This window comes from Asterias amurensis, chromosome 9 (assembly GCF_032118995.1).
Source record: "Asterias amurensis chromosome 9, ASM3211899v1".
Taxonomy (NCBI): domain Eukaryota; kingdom Metazoa; phylum Echinodermata; class Asteroidea; order Forcipulatida; family Asteriidae; genus Asterias; species Asterias amurensis.
The window spans coordinates 6,947,134-6,961,013 of record NC_092656.1 but is presented as its reverse complement, the minus strand read 5'-3'; the positions used below and the strand labels follow the sequence as shown (position 1 = coordinate 6,961,013).

The following is a 13,880-nucleotide window of genomic DNA, read 5'->3' as shown; positions in this document are numbered from 1 at the left end:
AGAGTCACACTCCACAAAACAGCCGTCCGTGTTAGTTCGCAAATTTTCAAACAAAAACTGAATTAAAAATTTTAGTTATTATTTCTTTCAACCTACCTTTCCCGCAATTTTAAAGAAGAACAAACATAAAGAGAATGATATGATATTTAATGCATTGCTCTAAAAAGGACTATCTGTAATTTGCATTTACATAGGGGTCTGTTCACACCACCGGGTAGCTCCCCAGTGTCTGTCCGCAGCTCAGCCTCCCGACATCGTCATCGAGCACGATCAAAATCACCCGGTCCGTCTCATCGCCATGGTGATAGATCAGAGAGCGAGTCGGAGGCTGCTTACAGTTCAAGAAGAAGGTATGTACCACAGAAGTGATTTCTTCATTGTTTAACTGAAAATCTGTTTTTTTTAACCCTCAAAAAAATTTAAAAAAAGATGAAGAAAAAAAAAGCAATAATTGTAGCATTTAAAAACAAGAAGCACATGTATATATAGATGATGATTATGATGATGTGAAGCGTGTCACTACGTTCATCTAATATATATATTTGTTTAATAATTAAGATCAAATTCATAAAATAACAAGAATATAAAACCATATTTGTGAGACTCAATTCATTGAGCATTTTTTTTTTTTTAAGCAGATGTTGAGTTGAAAAACAAAATCCTAGACAACTGGACTTGTCCTGTCTTTAGCTTACTGGCCCGACACTGAAATCACTGGGCCTAGATGTTAAATTTGTGCCCTGCCGTCGATTTCACAAAATTCTTTCTAACTTAGGACTAATCTTAGGACTTAGAACGAGTCCCAACCCTGCACTATAGCATGCAGACCTTAAGATTAATCCTAAGTTAAGACGAGTTACTCGTCCTAACTCGAGATAAGACGAGTCCTAACTCTTTGAGAAATCGACCCCTGGTTTGTGTACTGTATGATTGGGACAGCAATTTATCTTTGCTCTTTTTTTTTAAAAACCTGCATCATGTTTTATTTGATTTCTACAGACGGAGACGATCTGTCGTATCATCAGATGGAGGCAGTGATCACGAGTCTTATCATCATCAACACAGGAAAAGAAGGTGAGGACAAGTCAACAATCTATAGACCCTTTCAAACTGTTCACATGCCTTATACCCCAGTGGAACTTTTAATCTGTTTGATGTTTGAATTATTTGTAGATCTCGGTCTCGAGGAGCAAGCAGTGGTAGTGAATCTGAGTTCAGTAAACATGACGACGATAGGAGAAGAAGAAGAAGGTAAAGAAAGATCATTGGGTATGGAGTTGTAGGGTGTCATTTGATTGGTTGATTGGTTGATTGATTGATTGATTGATTGATTGTTGATTGACTTTTTGCCTTTTTTAAAAAGCACTTTATTCATTCACAAAATCTACAGAATTACATTAATTTTCTGTTACAAAAGACAGGTCGTTAGTGGGAATTGAAAATACATCCCAATAAAAACATCAGCAATTTCATACGACTTGGTAGGAAAAGATTGATTTGGCCTAAAATGAATAAATGATTGTTGTTGATGCAGGGAACGAATGGTGAACTCTGATGGGCAATGGAAGGCAAGAGAAGAGAAGAAATCGGAGCGAGGTGAACTAAGAGAAGGTCAAGGTATCATTGTCAAGAGACTACGAGATGGGTAAGATTTATTCTTTCCTTTTAACCACTCTGTGCCAAAATGCTTAGCCATGAGATTAATTTGTCAGAACTTTACGAGTTTTTGTTGTTGAGAATATCGTTGTCACAATGAAAGATAAGAGAGTTTTTGTTTTGGACGACGGGTGGGTCTGCGACGGTAATTATGACATTTTGGCGTCATCTGCACATGCGTTGGCTTTGAGGATGGTCGTCCTTCAATTTCTGCGTTGTGCTGAAATTTACAACGTTTGGCAAAGAACTACTAACCGTTGCAGAACCATCCGTCGTCGAAAACAAAATCTCTCTTTTGACAAAATTTAAGACAACAAGGTTCTCATAATATGCAAAAGGTTTTTTTGTGTGGACTGTCTTGGCCATGAATCAGCCATGGTATATGTCTGGATCTCAGACTTAATGCCAACTATACAGAATACAATGACAAAGTTCTAATGAAAAACCTGCAGAAGACGTTAGATCAGTTAAATGAACAGACAATTATTTCCCCAGTAGAGAAATAAATCCTTTGGGATCCCATTGGCTTGAATCTATAAAATGGTTGAATATTTTTTATTCAGGGTTTTGGTTGACGATCCCACCGACGTAGAATTCCAGAAACATATCAAGAAGGATCTGGTGGACCCAGCACAGTACACTGAGGAAGAGAGAAGGAATATTCCCTACACAAACGTTGTGTAAGTCTAAATGACAATACTCGCAGCCCCCTAAACTTGTTTGTGAGAGAAGTCTTTCCTTGTGTTTTGTTTTCTTTTATATACCCCTTGCATGATAGGTCACAAGACCCAAGTAGTGCACTCACTAAGGTCAAAGCAGACTTATTTCTGATCCGTCTGGGGTGCCTTGGGAAATCACTTTAAATGTCAAAATGTTTTTATACCTACATGTATCTGGTGGACAGCATTGTCATTTCCAATCATGCAGCTCTTAACTGAAAACAAATCATTTATATAGTTATATGTGTTATTGAGAGGAATTTCTGTTTAAATTTGACAAATTAAAGTGTCAATACTCGTGGCTCCCTCACTTGTTTGTACAAAACAGTTTTTTCCCCTATGTTTGATTCCTTGTTTTTCTTGTATAGACCCCTTTCACGCACGTCACACGCAGCGACTGTGCCACGCTCACCATGTTGGTGGCCAATAGGTTTACATGTAAACGCAGCGTCGCCTAAAAAGGGCACTGCACTGAATAACGCACAGTGACAAGATTGTTCTGATGAGGACATCAGGTGAATTGGGTCAATAGACCCTTTTAAGGAGACATACGCCTTTTGGCGACAGTTATACTTTTAATTTTTATGCTCTCCTGGGCATCTCACTGTTGCTTTACTTTGGTCGTTTTAAATATTTTTATTGTGTGTGCATGTACTTTTATTTTACTTTTTATTATTTGCATGTAACCACACAAGACCCAACAGTTTGTTCGCCTGTCATTGGCTGAGAGTTGTGCGCTTCACATACACGTTTCCCATTGTTTGATCATCTTGAGGATTCTTCAAGATGTATTGTTTATTTTATCAATATTATTTATCTCTAGAACCGAGAGTGCAACAACAAACGGTCACCATCGACATCATCACCGACATGGTCATTCACGGTCAAGAAGCAAGCGAAGTGAAGACTTCAGCGACGGGTAAAATTTCATTATTTTCTACATTGTTCACAAAATGGATTAATAAGGACAAAACTGACAAGGTTTTAAACATTTGTTTAAAACTGGTAGGGTTGCATGTGGCTGTGTGATAAAGGTCAAAATTAAAGTTTATCGCATGGGTTGCAATCCTGCAAGGTTTTTTTTTAACGAATGTTCAAGACTAGGTCACCACATTCCTCTTCATAAATGCCCTGTTTGTTAAAAAGCTGTAATAATATTGGAAAATCTGTAAACTTTTCTGTAAATCTTCAATTCCTGTCACATATTGGCCGGCTCTGTCTCGCGAGGAGTCAATTAAAGAGGGGGGCTTAGTAGTTGTCCGTACACACGCGTGGTAATAGATTTTATACTGAATGCCAGTATGTATTAATTGTGTTACGCGTAAATTAGTGCCAAGTTTCCTTTCAACACTTCTCACCATGCGATGGCCATGTGATCTCCTCTAGACCAATCAGAATGGATAAACTATCCAGGGCATTTATGAATGTATGTTGAAATCAGTGTCAATTGAAACTCATTTGTTTACTGTTCAAAAATCTTTCTTAATTCTCAGCACTGCCAGTGAGCATTCTACAAGACATTATAGGAAACCGGATGGCACCCCACCACCCCCGTACTCCGCAAATGGAGCCAACCGCCGTATTGATTCACCACACAAAGTCAAGGATTCTCAACTGGATAGTAGGGGTGATCCAGATAGGAGGGATGATGTTTTGATTCAGAATGGGTATTTAACTTCAGGCGGAGGGTTATTCGGTGGTCGTCATCAGAGTGATACAAACCAGGTAGCAACAAAATTTCTGTCTATTTTTATTAAACTCAAAAAGCATTATACAGGCATGAGAATCTTCCGGATTTTTCTGGAATTCCGGATTTTTCACTTCAAAATATGTGGTCTCCGAGTTCAATGTGAATTTGAATTGAAAATCGGTGGGTAGGTTTTTGGGGGTATACATTTGGATTTCTCTTATCCCTCTTCTCTAGTCAGACAATGTAAGTTTACCTTTGTAATTGTTATTATCGCGGATCCACACGGCGTTCATGAAAAAACGGCACCTAAACAATAAATTGCCGTCCAGCAGCTGGCCCAGTTTACGGCTTGTGGTCTTCCTGGCATCGCGCATGCATGCAGCAGCAGCGACAGATGTATAAACTTGCCTTATTCCTCGCTTCGTTTATAGTGGTACGGTTCAATAATGTTTGCGTGTAATGCGCTTGCTGCTGCAGCAAAGATAACACGTGTGGAGACTTTTGTACACGAACCAATGAGCGGTGCGGCACGAATCTGAGATCGCCGGCAGGCCATGGAAAACTGGTACCTGTTATTGCCTCACAACCAGCGAAAGATATATTGGGAACCAGCAAACACACTGTACGTCTGGACGACGTGCTTTCTTCATTGGTTCTATTTCTATGTTGGGGTCTAATCTCAACCTCGTTCCAGTTATACTCTATGCTGAATAACAACCTCTTTCTCAAAAACACATCGCTATCGCCAAATAGGCCTATATTTTAAAAATTAGTGTGCGTCGCCGACGGATCGTTAAAATGGTTAAAATCACAAACATTTAATTGCAAAAAAAATTCTTTTACACAACCGAATTTCAAATCAAGAACCTATAAAAATGGCTGTTGGTAAGACAAAAAGCATTTTCAAGGGCAGAAATAAGGGATAAGATCGTCAAAAAAATAAAAATATTATTATTATTTTTTTTTTTCCCCCTTCTTTTTCTGGAATTGTAACAAAATTGCAGGCGAACCCAAAATTGTTTGAATTTTTTGAGCTTTACATTCCTTATTTTCCCTTAAACCTATTATTTTTGTTTAAAAAAAGGAAAAATCACACAAAAGTAGCTCACTTCTACCTGGAAAAATAGGTATCAGAAATGCATCAGAGAGCACCACAGAGCTTCTAAAATACCCATAGCTCCCAGGGCCCTTAAGCGGGCCCAGGACCCCGGCCGTAAGGGACTTCGCGCTGCGCGCTCGTGTTGCTTTGCACACAAAAGTGATGGAATATTGACATTTCCAATCAACTGAATTTTTTCCTGTTTTTTTATCATCATCCATTCTCATGCCTGATTATAGAATAGAATGTTTTTAAAAATATTGCATATTTTTAATTGCATTGACACTATTTGTTAGTTACCTCTTACTACAAAATCAAATTATTTTTAAGTATTGCAGAAAACAAAATTAACAACTTTACAAACTAATGTCTTTTTAAATGCTAAACAAACCTGCAAATTACTCTCTGAGAAAGTCTTTACCAGGGTCAAAAGGTCAGGCGATGAGCTATTTGCATTCATATCATAGGTCCTTTTGGTCGGTATGCTTTTTTGTTATAGTTTATTATTTGGTGAAAGAATGATATTATTCATGGTTTGTATTATTCTTATAACTTGTATTTTAATTGTTTAGGTGATTTTGTGACAAAACATTTATCTATTCACACTTGTACTACCGCATAATTCCTCTCGCTTTATCCAGAACCAAAGACTTCACAACCATACAGCAACAGCTCAATCCATCCACACGAATGGAACCCACGATAGACACGCCCAGAGATACCCACCCACCACCCATCAAGGCTCGACACCCACCCTGGGTATGGAAGAACTGTGTGTAACCCATAGTAGAGAAGACTCTGGATTGGGTAATGAACACGATTATACAGAAAGGTGAGCAGTTTTAAAGTCATCCAAGTTTAAAAACACTGGACACTATTAGTAATTGTCAAAGATCAGTCTTCACAGTTGGTGTATCTCAACATATGCATAAAATAACAAACCTGTGTAAATTTGAGCTTGATTGGAAAATTACTTCTTTCTCAAAAACTACAATGTACATCACTTTCAGGGGGTGTTTTTCACAATGCTTTATACTATCAACCTCTCCCCATTACTCGTAATCTAGAAAGGTTTTATGCTAATAATTGTTTTGAGTAATTACCAATAGTGTCCACTGCCTTTAAACAAAAGTCTGTTTCGGTCAGAGTTGAAATTAATAGTAAGACCCTGGATTGGGTAATGAACACTATTATGCAAAAAGGTGAGCAGTTTCAAGTCATCAAGTTTGAGCTAAAGTGTTTTTTTTGTTCAAAGAGGAATTTAATTAGTAATGTTTGCTGAGATGGGTAAGTTGTGGAAACACCATAAAAAGGCAAAAAACTAAACATGTTTTGCATCCCCGCCCGCGTCCTTTTTAGAGGCTGCCTCCTGTTTTTGTATAAGATTGTATTCCCAAAGTTTAAAATCCTATTAAAAGTGTAAATTGTTCTTACTTCAAAGGTTAAAACTCTGTCACGTTTCCAGATATGTGGGGGGGGGGGTTAAGATTTAATAGATGTTAGGGCTGCTTTTTTGAAAAAGAGGAAGGAGGAGGATTTTATTTATTTTTTTAGTCTGAGATCGTTAAAAATTATAAAAGAAGAATAAAGGACGCTGCCTCTTTTTTTTTTTTTTTTTTTGCCTTGTTTTATTTCATCTTGGATAAACATGAGTTTTATAAGAGGATTTTAAGAGTTTAACCACTGATAATAAAACTTTCATGAATCAGCTTTCAGTCTCTCTTAATGATTCGCTTCCTCACCACAGACAAACTACAACCCAGACCCTGAGGCGTAATGTACTCAACCAAAACGACGATGACCCTTTGTCATCAGGTGATGTTACCGATCTCAGATCGACCACCCACTCCTCTCAGGTCATTACCAGTAGGTCAGAGGGCCATCCTTCTTCGGCATCTCAGAGCGGAACACGAAGACATCCGCAGAATGCGAGAACCGAAGTAACTCAGTCCAATGGTCAAGCTCCGGCCAGGTCTCATCATCACCATAATGGTGGACCGCACTATCCTCAGAAACTACGTCTTCCGCATTCAACGAATAAACTCAGTCAGGATGTAACACACAAAGGTACACGTAGGACCTCATTTTAGCTCTTCATCTCATAGCACTATACCTCAATCAGGGCATATTACTGAATTCTTGTATTATTTAAGTGAGAAATTACCTCATTCTCAAAAACTAATGGTTACTTCAGAGGGAGCCGTTTCTCACAATGTCTTATACTATCAACAGCTCTCCATTGCTCATTACCATGTAAGTTTTTATTCTAACAACTATTTTGAGTAACTACCAATAGTGTCCAGGGGCAATTTCACTTAGGACTAGTCCTAGGAGATATACAAAACAGATGGCTCATCCTAACTCAAGATAAGACTAGTCTTAACTCTTTGTGAAATCCACCCCTAACCAATGTGTGTAATTTACTCTCTAAGGCGCTCCGTATATCCACAACAACAACACAGAGAAGCGGAGCGATCATTTATGGTCTGCACCGATAGAACCCCATCACTCATGTAAAACATCGTCACTGGTTGACGAGAGGGACATGCACGTACACAAAGGCACTGCTGGGAACCAGGGAGACACTGTTTCGGACGAGTTACCGGACTTCCCTCCTGGGTACAAACCGAGCAGCAGCAGAGGGTGAGTTCAAAGTTCAAAGTCGAGTGAACTACCAGCCGAACTTGTAAAGTAATATTGTTGCCACTTAATTTTATTTTCAATAAATTTGTAGTAAAAGAAGGATTTGAAACTTTGCATGGAGGAAATACGATATGGAAAGGTTTGCGGTAACACCATGTAATGATAATTTCTAAATGAGTTGGGGGAGATTCTGACGGTTCTTTTCATAACCACCCCAACCCATTAAGAGAGTCTTACAACAGTTGGTCATTCCCCGTACTTTTATGTATAGACCTTTTAAAACTCTGAGTGTTTTGTGCATTCGAGCCCAGTGCTTTCATCAAACAGTGTTTAAATATGGGTGCGTTCGTTTAGCTTCCCTTGGTCTACCCCGCGGTGCTCACTCGGGTGAGCCCCTGACAAGAACTAAACCAACGACCACTCATCGCTCTTGTATTACGTCGTTTACCTGGGGCCAGCCCCCAAGTGACCCACTCCACAAGCAGGGCACTGGGGGCTGATCTGGGTGAGCCCCTGGAATCATCGTCAAAAGCTATTCGAATGCACCCAAGGCAAGAAATAGAACAAACATTTCTATATGCAGGCATGATGTTCTCCCCCTACTTTCCGATTTGTTTTTGCCCTTGGAGAAATAATAAAACTGTTATGAGGCCTGAAAAGTCTATTAAAGCCTACACCGTGTGTACATTTAAAAGCCTACACCATGTGTACATTTAGGTCAGCCCCAAGTACAGTGTACTAGATCAAATGTACCTACTTTTTGCCAAAGACCAAATATCATGCCTGTATATGGTTGTTGCGTAGTATATACTTGTTTTTTCATACTCGCCCCAAATTTGGTCTTACAGCTTTTACAGGAGCCCTAGGATTGTAAGATTGCAGTGGCACCGTAGTTCTAGTTTCAGCATCTGATCAGAGTCTGGTTGTATTTGCACTTCATATACTAACTGTCTGTTAAAGTTAGCATACTCAAACATTTTGTTTATTATTTGTCGAAAACGATCATCATTTAGGACATGTTTTATTAACCAATTGTTCATTTATAGCAGGATGTGGAAAAGTTTGTCCAGTTTGTTAAAAAACATTTTGTTGTACTGAGATGTGTTTGTTTTTCTAAACCCTCCAGACTAATTGCTCAACTGTAGTAGTTCTTATTGTAGTTGGTAAGTTGATGGTGTTGTGTTGAACAAGTGTGACTGACAAACCTATACCTTTATTTCTTCACTCACATTACCACTATCAAAACCAATTCCCAATCCTTAGTGTGTCTCCGTCCTATACCTCTCATCCACCACCTTGGGCTGGTTTGATCATTCTCAACCTATTTGTTCTCCGATCCTGTATCATCCTACAAAATACCACAGTAGAATAATAGCCATAGCTAATTGACACCACAATATCAGCCAGTGTTGTAGCCACGGATGGGCGGTGCCGGGCGGGCCTCGCCAGAACTAAGAAATTTTGCCCAGCACTCTGAGAAAATACACTGTTGCCCAACAAGATTCCCCCCCCCCCCCCGATTCGCACCAGCAATGATGGCCCCAAATCTAAATATGAATAATTTTGTTGATCTGTTCTCACTTGATGGACCACTAAAATTGGTCTAGCTACAACACTGCAAGCAGCCATAGTTTATTCTCTGCTCTCAAACTCCATCATCCTACAAAACGCCACAGTAGAGTAATAACTTTAACATGCTTGACACCACAATATCAAGCAGCCATAATAGACCTTATGCATATGACGTCATTTCAGTAGGGCGCCCTCACCTAGAGGTCAAAAGGAGGTTGTTCATTGGCCAATACTGTGCGCCGCGCGTACAAATCTGTGCGTTTCGTCACCGTTTTTTCTCTAAGATGACGTCAATGCATAAGGTGTACAGTGTATTCTCTAGAGATGGGAACACAATTCAATACATTCATGTACATATATCGGCATGGAGGCTACGGCATTGTGTGCAGGCCCTCTTGTCTTGGCCGTGGACCCCTTCAAAATATTCACATGCTTTCAACTGAAGTGCCCTTTGCATAATGAAGATGTCAACACCTTTTCAAAGTAGGCACACTTCTTGGCTTTTTTGTACACCTTCAAAATATTCACATGCTTTCAATTGAAGTGCCCTTTTCAAAATGAAAATGTCAACATCCCTTCAAAAGTTTGCAACAACTGTCTACTTCTCTCCTTCTTGTGTTGTATTTTGTTACATTGACCATGATTGAGTCCTGATATAATCAACCAAATTTGTTATTGATCAATTCAACCATTGTTTAGGCAATTTCATGAACCTCCATACAATTGTACTCAAATTTAAACCATTGTCAACCATCCTTTACTATTCATTCCATTCCAGTAGCTTATGGTGTACCATATCGCTAGTTTTCAAACCGTCAACTCATCCATATTAGAATCGCCCATAAGCCCAACTACATTATCATGACAATCCCATGTGTAAACTGCATGACTTCATTTCAACCCAGCCAGAGTTGACAATTTCATGAACCTCATACAATTTCATGAACCTCATACAAATGTACTCAAAGTTAAATCATTGTCAACCATTTTTTACTATCCATTCCATTCCAGTAGCCTATGGTGTACCATATCGCTAGTTTTCAAACCGTCAACTCATTCATATTAGAAATGCCCATAAGCCCAACTACATATACATTTTCATGAAAATCCCATGTGTAAACTGCATGACTTCATTTCAACCCAGCCAGAGTTGACCCCCCTTCTTGGTGTTTCCGTCCCCTCATCATTTTGAGTCATCTTCTCCTTGGTCCTCCTTCTATGGTTTAAAGAATCCTTAAACTATCTGCTCTCCATTGATAATAAGCTATATCCCTGATGCAGTAACAAATAAATGGCATCAATTAGTTTCAAGTAAATACCACATGTTTAACCTTCTTAACCTTTAAAGAAATATATTCTACAGGATGTTACACATTCATGTGTGATTGGCTTCTAACTTTTGGAAGGCGTAAATATTGAGTTGGGAACTCTTTTACTCATTCATTAACATGATGATTGTTTTCCAGTGTGTGTGTGTGCCAAGGGGCCGGGTCAACTTATACACTTTACTAATTGACGCACTCAAACCTACTTTACAAATGACCAGCTTAAAATGGTGAGACTGTCTGCAATTACTCTTACTTATAATATTTTTATTTTGTTTTGAAGATTCAAGCGCTATAGTATAACTACACAGGAGATGATTCGAGTCAGCACACTGAATGGCGATCATCATGACCTGCTGACGGAACTTTGAGTGTCGAGTCACCAGTTTCATCACTCACTCATCCTGAGACCGTCGTGCTGGTCATTGGGGATGCCTGATACTTCACGGAGGCAACAAAGGCGATTGCCTCCGTGCCACCTGGTCATTGCCTTGATGCCCTTGAAAAGCTCAAGTAGAAATTTTACATTTTCCTCTTTGGGGTACCAAGGAGAAAATGCCTTGGTGCCCTCCTTGCCCTTTTAAAAAACGAAGCATAGGCCTGATGATAGACTTGTGGACAAGTCATTCAATGTCTGTCGCGGTGATAGCGTTTGAATCTCCCTGCGATTCCTGCGAGACTGCTGGCCCCGCGAGACTACTGCTCTCACAACTACGGTCCCATAATGGGGAGTAGAAGTCGGCAACCAGCAGTTCGGGCAAGAGCAGTGATCTCACGAGAGCACCGCCACAACTCGACTATCTCACCGCGGCAGACCATTAACAACTTGTCCACAAGTCTAGCCTGTTGATGGATGCCTTTGTTGCCAAGGATTGCCACAGGTCTCTGTCCTCTGTCCTATGTGTTTCGGCCTGTCAAGTCTTGGATGTTGTCAGACCTGGACTTCTGTTGTCTGCCTCTTCTTCACTTGCCCTCAACTGTTCCTCAAAAGATCCTTTTATTTGGAGTTGGAGGGATTGTTGAAAACTTGTTGAAGCTTTTATGAAATCCATAAAATGTTTGTGAATTATGACCTGTGGGTAGATTCTAATGGTTTTATGGCTCATTACTGTTTTTTGAAGCTGTGAAATTATAATGTGTGTGTGTTGAGTTTTCATGGATTGTTGTGGCTAAACATCTTTAAAAATAAAATCAGAAAGGATGATAGGTTTTCATTTTAGCCTTTGTAATTTGTTATAAAACACAAGTTCGTCATCTGAATTTATAAAGTTGCAGCATTTTGCAATAAAAGAAACAATTTTACCAAAGACTCTGTGTGATTTCATTAGAGCTATTTACTTTTGCAGTATTTGATATCAGTTTATATTGTTATGTTTTTCATATAATTATTGTTTATTTTGTCTAAAGGAACAAGGTTTGTCAGAAGCGTTGTATTTTTTCCCCAATCATGGGGCCCATTTGGCAACCACAGTTTTATATCCTGCGACGGCTTGGTAGCGTTTTACAGCGAGGTCGTGCTAGGTTTACAGGGCGGAGCTGTTCCTTCGGACTTTTTAGCAGCCTTGTTGTTAGGTTATCGTAACTCTTTCGGCCTGTTAGTTTTACATCACGGTTGCCGTAAGTTGACAAGGAGGTCAGTTTACTGTGCGTCCCCATTGGATTTAATTTTGTCGTTCTACAGAAAAATAACAATTTGTTTTTGCAAAAATTAGTCCAATTAAAACATGGCTCTAGTATTAATTATTACTATTCACAGACGGTATGATTAAGGTCTACATTGTCTTTACGGACAGGAATCTTAAAGTGTCACTTTACGCACCTTGTGTACAATGTTAACAAAAAACAAATACGACTGTTTTGTATTTATTTTTTGGGTAAGACAAGATTTTGGAATATGACTAATAAATTAGTCAGAAAATGTAATTGCATTTAAATCCAGGTATATATTTTTGATGGATTGTCCAAATATCTAGATTGCGTTAATTGGAGACATTGAGATGCTGTATACATATTGGGTTGATTTTGTATCAACGTAATTCTGCTGTTGATTTTTAGTACTTAGGATAAATCTTAATCTGAAATAAAACTTTGCAAAACAATTGGAGGGTTCAGAGTTCTGAACTTGCTACTATTACAACTTGCATCTTAATGTGACTAAAAAAGGAAAATTATTTTTAGATTGTATTGTGTTCAAGTTTTATCTTTTTAAATTGGTATAAATTTTGTATTTAAAATTAGGTTGAAATAATCTTGTCTTTCCAGTTTATGTTTTTTATATATAACAGCTACAGATAAATGAACAATTTAATATAAAGTATGTTTTCTACTCAATTAAGTGTTGCAACTTATGCACGTGTAATTTTGTTGAAATTTAAAAAGTCATGAACAAAAAAATGCCATGTTTTCTTAGAGCAAAACAAATATAAAGAACATTCTACAAGACATTGACGATATTCTCATTCTAAATCTATCCAAGCTATGGATTGGTAGGTATTTTATTTATGATAACTTTCCATGTGAGACTGTCTTCCATGATTAGAAATACTATTTGCATTAAGCTGTGCTTCCCATGTTCATCTGTGGTTCACATGTAGGGGCCTTCATGTATCTTAAAGGCATTGGCCACTATTGGTAATTACTCAAAATAATTATTAGCATAAAAACTTACTTGGTAACAAGCAATTGAAAGCACACAAATTGTGGGACAAGGATGGTTTTTTATTCTCTCGCAACTTCAGCAAACAATTGAGTCCAAATTTTCACAGGTTTGTTATTTTATGCATATGTTGGGATACACCAAGTGAGAAGACTGATCTTTGACAAGTACCAAAGGTGTTCAGCTGTTGATTTCACCAAACTCTTCCTAACTGGATACATGTAAATCTAAGGACTTAAGACGATTTAAGTTCCGTATTCAGACGTTAGGACGCATTGAACCCATCCCAAGTTAGGACGAGTTACTCGTTCTAACTCGAAATAGGATTAATCCTAGAGTTTCTTAAAATCTGCGGCCATGGCTTTAACTTCACTCTTTGACCCATTTCACCTGGGCCCAATTTTATAGAGGTGCTTCAGCATTACTAGAATTAGATAACAAGTCAAGATAACTTTTCATATGTACAATTTGTAACTCATTTAATATGCTTTAGCAGAAATTTGTGATGTTGGTCCAAGGA

The 13,880-nt window shown here is 38.5% G+C and overlaps 1 protein-coding gene across 2 annotated transcripts in view; it reads left to right on the top strand.

The window, feature by feature from the left end:
• The window catches only part of LOC139941829 (band 4.1-like protein 4A), a 50,880-nt gene extending 37,098 nt beyond the window's left edge, over positions 1-13,782 (top strand). Inside the window, exons 11-22 of one of the 2 annotated variants that reach the window (XM_071938451.1) lie at positions 195-350; positions 1,000-1,074; positions 1,174-1,251; positions 1,535-1,645; positions 2,220-2,336; positions 3,199-3,294; positions 3,869-4,100; positions 5,806-5,996; positions 6,912-7,231; positions 7,597-7,807; positions 8,934-8,970; positions 10,988-13,782. In XM_071938451.1, coding sequence (XP_071794552.1) covers positions 195-350; positions 1,000-1,074; positions 1,174-1,251; positions 1,535-1,645; positions 2,220-2,336; positions 3,199-3,294; positions 3,869-4,100; positions 5,806-5,996; positions 6,912-7,231; positions 7,597-7,807; positions 8,934-8,952 — 1,606 coding nt within the window. In that variant the 3' untranslated portion in view covers positions 8,953-8,970; positions 10,988-13,782. The remainder of the gene's footprint in view (positions 1-194; positions 351-999; positions 1,075-1,173; positions 1,252-1,534; positions 1,646-2,219; positions 2,337-3,198; positions 3,295-3,868; positions 4,101-5,805; positions 5,997-6,911; positions 7,232-7,596; positions 7,808-8,933; positions 8,971-10,987) is intronic. The other variant, XM_071938450.1, reaches the window with a different exon arrangement.
• The last annotated feature ends 98 nt before the right edge of the window (positions 13,783-13,880 follow it).